Source organism: Leptonychotes weddellii, chromosome 6, assembly GCF_054177405.1.
Source record: "Leptonychotes weddellii isolate Sample4059 chromosome 6, ASM5417740v2, whole genome shotgun sequence".
NCBI lineage: Eukaryota > Metazoa > Chordata > Mammalia > Carnivora > Phocidae > Leptonychotes > Leptonychotes weddellii.
Window position 1 is genome coordinate 115,418,297 of NC_138374.1, and position 10,497 is coordinate 115,428,793.

General features: G+C 40.8%; 1 protein-coding gene across 1 annotated transcript in view; it reads left to right on the top strand.

Annotated features, from left to right (window-relative positions):
• Positions 1-6,374, top strand: part of MDM4 (MDM4 regulator of p53) — a 39,601-nt gene extending 33,227 nt beyond the window's left edge. The window contains exons 9-11 of the mRNA XM_006731543.3: positions 964-1,113; positions 3,203-3,283; positions 5,682-6,374. Coding sequence (XP_006731606.1) covers positions 964-1,113; positions 3,203-3,283; positions 5,682-6,257 — 807 coding nt within the window. The 3' untranslated portion in view covers positions 6,258-6,374. The remainder of the gene's footprint in view (positions 1-963; positions 1,114-3,202; positions 3,284-5,681) is intronic.
• The last annotated feature ends 4,123 nt before the right edge of the window (positions 6,375-10,497 follow it).

The window sequence follows — 10,497 nt, forward strand, 5'->3', positions numbered from 1 at the left end:
TCGCTGTGTCGCTCTCTGTCAAATAAATAAATAAAATCTTAAAAAAAAAAATCCATAGATGAATGCAGAAAGAAGGGTTTTTTTGTTTTTTTTTTTTTATGTTTTATTTATTTATTCATGAGAGTCAGAGAGAGAGAGAGGCAGAGGGAGAAGCAGGCTCCCCGCCTAGCAGGGAGCCCGATGCGGGACTCGATCCCAGGACCCTGGGATCATGACCTGAGCCGAAGGCAGACGCTTAACCATCTGAGCCACCCAGGCGCCCCAGAAAGAAGGTTATATTTAAAGTCGTTTAGGAATTCAGAAAGAGTCAGGACAGAAGATTTGAGTTACCATCAGTATTTCTTATATTTCAATAAACATTGTTTTTTTTAAAGATGTTATTTATTTATTTATTTGTTTGTTTAGAGAGAGCGAGAAGAGGGAGAGAGAGATCTCAAGCAGACTCTGTGCTGAGTGCAGAGCCTGACATGGGGCTCGATCTCATGACCTTGAGATCATGACCTGAGCCAAAATCAAGAGTTGGATGCTTAATCGACTGAGCCACCCAGGTGTCTTTCAGTAAACATTATTGGCCATAAAGGAAATAATATATCACAGTTAATAGAATGTTTTCTAGGTTCTCAGAGTGTCACCTTTGGAAAGGAAATTTTGGGAACGGGTTCTGTTTAGTTGAGCAACTATGAGTCTTTAGCTTTTAAGCTTTTTGGTACTATTTCTCAGGTCTTATACCGGATTTACTGTTAAAATAGAAAATTCCTTGCCAGGCTCCCTATATCCATTCATTAGTTTATACATAGTTAGGTGCCAAGTAGTTATCTGTTGAATGAATAGATGTCCGCCGAAGAAAGGCTAGGTGTTTTTTGGAGGTATGTGAGGATCTTGAGTTTGGGGTTCATTTCTCTTGGTTCAATGTCACCGATAAGCCTCTGACTACAAAAACTCACATTTGTTTTTTTCTATTAGGATATAGGTACTGCCATTGTTTCAGACACCACAGATGATTTGTGGTTTTTGAATGAGTCTGTATCAGAGCAATTTGGTGTGGGAATAAAAGTTGAAGCTGCAGACACTGAACAAACAAGTGAAGAAGTAGGAAAAGTAAGAGACAAAAAGGTATGTTTGGAAAAATTTCACGTTGGTTGTATTTATGTGCACATAGTATAATCTGTTCAGATCTGGTATCCTGACCCTTTGTACCACAGATGACTTACATAATCCCCCCCTTTTACTTTTATTGTTTTCCTGTATCCAGTTTTCAGGTTCACATTAAGTTAACCAACACTATCTTAAAAGTAGGGTAGGACTGCATGGGTAAAACTCCTCCTTCCTTAGAAGCAAGAAGCTGCCCCTTCCTCCTTGTCTAATCTCTCACTATGGAGTTTTTGCTTCTGGAGACCTTGCTTTGCTAACAAGGCAAAGTTCAAAGTGGCTGTGGCAGCCTGTAGGGAAAAAAATTCTTACTTCTTGGACATCTCAGTGTCTTCCACAGTCACTCATATCTAAATGGGAATAGACAGGTGAGTTCTTCTTACATAAGTTGGAGTTTAAATAAGGGGAAAGAAGAGAGAACTCTGAATACACATAGTGTGAGCACAATAAAAGTCATATAAGCATGTGCTCAAGTCTCAAAAGAGATTGGACAGCAGATCCAATGCCTGACATTGACAAGATTCTCAGTAAATATCTATTGAGTAAGTATAACAAAACACAGATCTAAATAGGGTCATCTTTTTAATTTGAGGGATTTTCATAGTAATTTGGGTTCCTGAAGGATATTTTGATATGTTTATAGGCAGATCAACGCTTGGGTCCTGCTAGACTAGTTGTATGAGTGGCATTAGAAGGGACTCCAAGTGGCTGGAATGAAGACAAAGGTGACATTTGGAAACTTCCATTGAGAGACATGGAACTTAAAATAGTTGAACTTGTGTGAGGAAGTTGACATACTGAGGTTCCTATTTGTATCGTAATTGATTTTATTCCATTCACTAGATCACAAAATAGGGTTTTAATTTTTAGAATTTTAAATTCTGAGTTAGAAAATTTAGAAGACACTTCCCACATTTCTTGACTTTCTGTTTCCTGGTCCACGGGCATTTTTTTTTTTTTTAAGATTCATTTATTTATTGGGGCACCTGAGTGGCTCAGTCATTAAGCGGCTGCCTTCGGCTCAGGTCATGATCCCCGGGGTCCTGGGATCGAGCCCCGCATCGGGTTCCCTGCTTGGCGGGAAGCCTGCTTCTCTCTCTCCCACTCCCCTCTGCTTGTGTTCTCTCTCTCACTGTGTCTCTCTCTGTCAAATAAATAAATAAAATCTTTAAAAAAAAAAAGATTTATTTATTTATTTGAGAGAGAGAGAGCATGAGCGGGGTGAGGGGCAGAGGGAGAAGCAGACTCCCCATCAAGCAAGGAGCCCGACGCGGGACTCGATCCCAGGACCCTGGGATCATGATCTGAGCCCAAGGCAGATGCTTAACTTACTGAGCCACCCAGGCGCCCCAGTGGGCATGTTTTTATGGGACAACCAGAGTATCACATAACTAGTTTTACTTTTGGGTACGAAATTTACTTTTCATAAAATACTTTTCATTCTTCACATCTCAGTTCCTTATTTTACGTAGTGCTTTTCACTTCATTTTTTCATGCAGTCCTTATTCTTGTGAATGCCTGCATAAATTCTCAAGATAAAAAATTTCCACGTTTAATGGTTTGTAGCTTTTCTACTCTGCTACCGTTTATTTTCATTGAAGTCATACATATGGGTGTCCTCTTGTATTTGGTGAGCCTTCTGGGCACTTTTCAGTCATTTCTTCTATTGAGCTGCCAACTGGGTGTGCACAGAGTCATGTAAGCCATTTTCTTTTTTTTTTTTTTTAAAGATTTTATTTACTTTTTCAACAGAGAGACACAGCGAGAGAGGGAATACAAGCAGGGGGAGTGGGAGAGGGAGAAGCAGGCTTCCTATGGAGCAGGGAGCCCGATGTGGGGCTCGATCCCAGGAGTCTGGGATCATGACCTGAGCCGAAGGCAGACACTAAACAGCTGAGCCACCCAGGCACCCCAAGCCATTTTCTTTTCAAGTGCTAGTGTTGGAGGCACAATTTGAGCTCTAAATTGAAGCTCTTCTGTCTTTTTTGCTCTCAGGTTATAGCCTCATCTAAACTAGGTGAACCTTACTAATGAGATGTCTTTGCCCTCGCAGGTGGTTGAAGTGGGAAAAAATGATGACCTTGAGGACTCTAAGTCCCTCAGTGATGATACTGATGTAGAAGTTACCTCCGAGGTATGAGTAGCTAGTAAAAAAGCTGTTTTGCACCACGTGCGTTTTCCAGTGTGAACGTTCCAGCAATGCACTTGTGTTGAAGAAGGCCATTTCCCCCGTTTCTATCTTGCTTTCCTTGGTGTTAAGACATATTGGCTTCTTTATATCTTGTTAGAGGTTTTTATTGGGATTTGGAGAAGAGGAGGATGAGTTGACCTAATCCTCTCCCCACCTTGAAAGGGGTGACTTAAATGCCTGTCTGTATGCCTTTCTCCCTGCTAACAAAATTCTTTGGACGTGATGCAGTGGATACACAGAGTTATTTAAAATAGTCCTATACTACTTTCCCCACTAAACAGCCCTCCATAATCCTAAAGATAGATTTGTAAGCTACCTAAAATTCTTTCTCAAGAATAAAGATCATATTTTCACTGCTTTCTTAAAAACAAACCAGTGGGAAATGGCTTAATTTCCACACAGGTTTACATTAATGGAGGGCTAGTAAATGAAGATGTAGTATTAAGCTATTGGGTATTAGGTGTGGATTTGTCACCAGATGTGACAACCGAGGTTTAGATTCAGACATACACCTTGCCTTTCTCTTTTCATGCTAGTTCCCCATTTTCCTTTCAGCATTTCCCTTGGCTCACTTGTTGGGAAGGGTGGTGGGGGAAGGAGAAGGGAGGGGATTTTACAGTTTGCTACTTGGGGATAGAAAAGTTGTAGGTTGTCTCTGGTGTTGATCTTCCCCCAATTCCCAGCCTGCCACTGTTGACCATTATGGTAATGCATTGTAAATTATCTGTCTGTGCGTAGCTAAGTAATAAAATGGAATATATTGGTCCATTAAGTGTTCTTGACGATAATACAAATAGCAGAGATAAGTGTTTCCATCTTAATAAGACTTCTGTGGCTACTTGGGCCCAGAAAACCTATTAAGCAAATAGACTGTATTTCATCAAATCAAAGATGCCATTTAATTTAATAAGCCCTATTTATGAACTACTAAAGAAAAAAAAATGATGCCAATTAGACTATGACACACCATCAGTTACGAATTCCAAGTCTTTATGAAGTGCCTTTGAGATTCTGTATAGCATGAAATAGATGAGATGAGATCTGGGATCTTAAACTGGCAAGAATGTTTTGACGCTATCTAAAGACCACCAGTTTAACAAATGGTCGTGTCCCTGCCTCTTGGCCTAGGCAGTTGAGTTAGGCCTTCTAAACATGAAGTGTGCAGCCTTCATTCTGAAAGTAATCCAGTTTGCCTGTGTTAAATCACTGATCCTGTCAAAGCCAGGCAATTATCCACATTAAATACTCTTGACTTGTTCCAGGTAGCTACCTTTGCATTAAGTGAGGCATTTAAAATTCACTGAGCTCTAGTATCTCCTAATTTGAATATGGAGAAGTAGGAAAAAAGTTACCAGCATCCAAGGGCAAGAACATTCATTTTTAAGAGGGTAGGGTTTAGGCATACAACAGTTAGTGACCTCTGATCCTGAGAGCAGTGAGAGAGCATGAGTAATGTAGTAGTTTTCAAACCTCATTTTTTTTTTTTTTTTGGTAAAGATTTATTTATTTATTTGACGGAGAGCACAAGCACGGGGAGCAACAGGCAGAAAGAGAGAGGGAGAAGCAGGCTTCCCGCTGAGCAGGGAGCCTGATGCGGGGCTCAATCCCAGGACCCTGGGATCATGACCTGAGCCCTCGCAGACGCTTAACGACTGAGCTACCCAGGCTCCCCATTATTTTATTTTTTTTTAAAGATTTTATTTATTTATTTGACAGAGACAGCGAGAGCAGGAACACAAGCAGGGGGAGTGGGAGAGGGAGAAGCAGGCTCCCCACAGAGCAGGGAGCCCGATGCGGGGCTCGATCCCAGGACCCTGGGATCATGACCTGAGCCGAAGGCAGATGCTTAACGACCGAGCCACCCAGGCGCTCCCAAACCTCATTTTAATTTTAGCTTCCTTTTTGCCAAATTTTATAACATTTCTTAATTAGTGGGAAGGAAAGAAAGTGTTATCTTTTCTTCATTCTTTAGCCTCTTGCTCAATAAAAGAGTAAGTTGTACAATGAGAAATGAACTAAAAAAGAAGGCAGCAGGGAAAAGCAAGCAATGTAAATTCCACCCAGACTAGACAAAATGCCAGAATAATGAATTTAACTTTCTTAAAGATAGCTATATCAAATTTTGACTTGAAATGGCGATTTTGTCACTGTCACTGTAAAACTTCTCTGGACTTTCTTACACATGGCTGTGGAATGTTCAGATGCGAGGCTAGACCACTGACGTGGAATGTCTGGACTCTCACTAGCTTGGTGAGATGATGACATTTGGCCTACCCTCCCTTTTTCTCAGCTTCACGGTCACCACTGCGTGAGTATTAATCGGCTGCACTTGTCGTTGTAGGATGAGTGGCAGTGTACTGAGTGCAAGAAATTTAACTCTCCAAGCAAGAGGTACTGTTTTCGTTGCTGGGCGTTGAGGAAGGATTGGTATTCGGATTGTTCTAAGTTAACCCATTCTCTCTCCACGTCTGATATCACTGCCATACCTGAAAAGAAGGAAAATGAAGGAATTGACGTGCCTGATTGCCGAAGAACCATATCAGCTCCAGTTGTTAGACCTAAAGATGTATATACAAAGGAAGAAAAAAACCCCAAACTTTTTGATCCCTGCAGCTCAGTGGAATTCTTGGATTTGGCCCACAGTTCGGAAAGCCAGGAAACCATATCAAGCATGGGAGAACAATCAGATAACCTTTTCGAACAGAGAACAGATACAGAAAACATGGAGGATTGCCAGAATCTCTTGAAGCCATGTAGTCTGTGTGAGAAAAGACCACGAGATGGGAACATTATTCATGGGAGGACAGGGCATCTTGTCACTTGTTTTCACTGTGCCAGAAGATTGAAGAAGGCTGGGGCTTCATGCCCTATTTGCAAGAAAGAGATTCAGTTGGTTATTAAGGTTTTTATAGCATAGCTGACTCCATGAATTGCAGAGAAATATTAACGGGCTACGTATGTATCAAAATGTCAGTATTGAGCATCTCCACTCGGTGTAACCCACTGCATCTGTTTATTTATTTATGTAAACATCCGTGTGTCACAACATTTTTCTTTCTACACTTAGAGGGAATTTGAGAATAAGTTCTTTAGAACTAGATTATCAATTTGGGGCACTCCCATTAGTATGAAAAGGTGCGTTAATCACTTCATTCTCTCTTTAAAGATGAGGATCTGGGAGAAAGCAACTGTCAGTACAAACAAAAGTACTTTAATTCGTTCACTTACCCAGTTACTTGAAGATTTAGTATTTCTTCAATTAATTTTATTCCCTATTCTTTTTTTCTGTTAGGGAGTGTTCTTAGGCATCAAGATCCAAGGTGGCTTTTAGAAAAATATTAGAGCTAACAATGAAAAAAACATAAGTAATTTGATTAGTCAAGCTGTGTAATGCTATAGATCACTTTATGGTTGCAATCAGGCCACACAATTCAGATAAGCCAAAAGAAAAGTCTTGAGAAACAAGAGCATTTTGCTAACATACCCCTGAAAGAATTTTGAAAAACTATATATAACCTTTTGCACATTTTACACCTTGGGGTATGATTAGCAAACAAAGTGTTCCCTTATGGTGAGTTGTAGACATCTGAGTAGCCAGCCTAAAACAAGCTACTCTAAGGGGACGGTTTCTGTCCCTTGTGCCCCTTTCCAAGCAGTTCCTTCTCCATTTCATGGCTCTCATTCTCAGTTAGTTTTCCTTTTGCACATGTTTAATGTGACATCTAAATTTTAAAAATTAAGTACTTACAAAGGATACCCTATCCAATATATTGTATATGTGCCTTAAAAATATTTTTCTCAAAGCCTTGGAGCTGTATATTTAGCTGATTAAATTTATAGGAGAAGTCCTGTCATATAAAGTAGCAAAGCCTGTTCTCATATTAAAATTCACCAGCCGAATCAGATTTCATTTTCAGTCAGAAAATGTTTGACTTTATTTTTAATTCAGATAAATGCATTAACACATTTCTGGCACAAGCTTCTCAGTTATAGTTCTAAGATAGATGAGGTGCAGAGTTTTTAACCGAAGCTCTCTTTGCTTTACTCTGTCCTCATTGTCCCTTGAGAATTTTCTGGGGTTTTTTTTTTTTTATTGTTATTCTTTTGTTTGATGCCTCCAGAGGTTTTTTGCATTCTGAGGCAATGCCCCGTAGTAAGATTCTAGATGGGTATGAGTCAGCCTTTCTTTTGGAAATAGGGAGTATGGCAGTTGTGAAAATGAAAGTAAGTAAAGAAAAATGTTAGATCTGAAGAAGCCTTATCTGAGCACATAAATCTTAGGGCAATACATATGGAAATTGAAGATCTTTAAGCTGATGTCCTTATACATATTCCTGTCTGCTTTCCCCATGGAAAAAATCTTGATGTATGCCCAGGGGTTTGCATATGAGATTTTGAAGACCATGGCCCTAGAATTAACAAATTTACTGATCATAAAAATCACCTCAGTTGCTTGTTAAGAAAAGCCCAAGTCAAAAAAAAAAAAAAGAAAACAAACAAACAAATTTAAACAACAGCCCTGTTTCCCCCCGTGAGGGGTTTCTTTCCACTAGAACATGTGTTCTGGAAGCTGGTAAATGGTCCACAGACCACACTTTGGGAAGCCCTGCCCTGGAAGGAAGGGTTTTCCCAGTTACAAGAAGTACAATGAACAAGATTGCTTTTAGCATCATATTTAATTTCTTGAGGGGGAGTTTTGTTAAAAGTTCTAGAAGTTTAAAACTAGAATGCACTCTTAAACTCAACCCTTGTTATTTTGCACTTCAGGCTAAAAGGTAAATGACAGCCAAGAGTCACAGCTAGTGATGCAACTGTTACTAGAATCCAAGTCCCTTGTAGTAAATCCCGAAACCATGCTCACTTTCTTCTCATTATTTGTTAACTATTTAAAGGGTGATGCTTGTGGAATTTGGGTTCAAGGTGCTCATCATCTTAAAATCTTGCAGAATATGACTTGCAGCCAAAGTAGGACTTTAGAGAGAATGACTTTTAACCCTTTCTCCCCAAAGACAAAAGGCCCAGTAAATATCAGCCTTTCTTTTTTTTTTTTTTTTTTTAAAGATTTCATTTATTTATTCATGAGAGACAGAGAGAGAGAGAGAGAGAGAGAAGCAGAGGGAGAAGCAGGCTCCCAAGGAGCAGGGAGCCCGATGCGGGACTTGATCCCAGGATCCTGGGATCATGACCTGAGCCGAAGGCAGACGCTTAACCGTCTGAGCCACCCAGGCCCCCCCCCTTTTTTTTTTTTATGTTGCAAATGTATTTAATGATATGAAAAGATCTAACCATATAGTCATCATCTACCTATTATCCCAACGTCTTCTTAGAGAAACCTAACAGTTTTCTCTCTTCGATCTCCTACACCTCTTCATCCATTCTCACTCAGCCTAACCTTGCTTCCTATTTTATTGACAAAACTCAATCAGAAAAGACTTATGCAATTTACTAGCACAACACTGACCTACCAGCCAGCATCTCTGCCATAGATGTTCCTCTCTTGTTCCACTGGCTGGAACATCTTGGTGCAGACTAATTCCCTCACTTGTACACTAGATTCTGTCCCCTCTGCACCATCCATTAAAGAAGATGCACAACATCATAATGACACAAGAGGGCGCTTTAAATGAGGACTCTTGTAAACCACTCCAAATCAACAGTCTTGAACGGGTGTAAGCATAAGCATTCTTCATCTATACAAAACTTTTTTATGCCTTTTATTTTCATGAAATATCAGCCTTTCTTATATAATCAGATCTAAGTTACTTCTCCCATAGGGAGAGGACAGATGAAGGTACAGGGGAAACTGAACCACTTTCTCCAGTATTGTTCCTTCTTAGGGAAGGAAGCCCAGGTCTCTCGCTCTCTCTAGGTATCAGGGACAAGGGTTTTCCCCTCGAAGCAGAACGAGTCCTTGGAGTTCAATGTTCTGTTAGACCGTGGTGAATGCAGCAAGTTAAATGTCTGTCTTCCCTATTTTCTCCCAAGTGCTTCTGTCTTCAGAATAGTTTGATAGCCCTCAATTTTGTCTGATTTTTGCCAGTTAGGAGCTTTTGCAGGTGATGACTTAAAGGAGGGACAGGGTGAGTAGGGAATCTGCACTTGCACCCTCTGATTCCTCTTATGTAAAGCTGCAATTTTTGGAAAACTTAAGAAAAAATTTAAAAATTTTATTTGCATTTGTAGATATTTGATGCTAATTTTGGTACATCCTTGCCTAGCATAGGATCCTCTTCTGCTACTCAGCTTTCCTTCTCCCCCTTGCTCACCTGGGTTTTTTGCTGTCCCCATTACCACTAAATCCTTTGCTTGGAAGATTCCAAGCTGCATGTTTGAGCTGTGAGTCTTAGGATAAACCTACACTTGGGTTTACTGTCCCTCTAGCAAGAGCCTTGTGAGTCACTGCAACTGTTACAGAGAAAGAGCTGATAGTCCCCCCATAGCTCATCTGAATGCTGCTGCAGATTGTTTTCCTTCACCCAGGATCCTTATTTCATGTCTTCACGAGCATAGGACAGCAAGGAGGATTTCTTGTGGTAAAATGGGTCCAGGATCCTCCAGAGAGCCAAATAGTGCTATCAGAGCAATGCTTTAGACCAGTGCTCTCAGATGCTTTAGACCATCTTGATTCATCTTTCATCTTGTTCTTTTTTCAATGCTACTGCGGTACAGGTGTATTTGACTGCCATGAAAGCAATACATGGTCTTCATGGTTTTCCTTCTATGAGATAAGCTCTTGATTTCTACACACTACCATTTATCTTTTAGTTGTCGTCAGAGAGCCAGGGCTCTGGTTTTCTGGAGACAGTGCCAATTTACCCCTCTTTTCCAGCGGCCCATCTGATTTGTCTCCTTTTCTCTTCACTCTCAGCTGCTTGAGTTGAAATCTTGATTGTGAGGAAAGTATCTGTTCAAGTAGGTGCCCGCAGAGTTGACTGTTTGTGCTGTATCATGCTATAGACCTAAGATTAATGAAATCATCCCACGTTAGTGCTTGGTTTCTCTTCCCTTCCCCACCCCACCCTCCCCTCCCCTCCCCTCCCCTCCCTTCCCTTCCCTTCCCTCCCTTCCCTTCCCTTCCCTCCCTTCCCTTCCCCTCCCCTCCCTTCCCTTCCCTTCCCTTCCCCTCCCCTCCCTTCCCTTCCCTTCCCTTCCCCTCC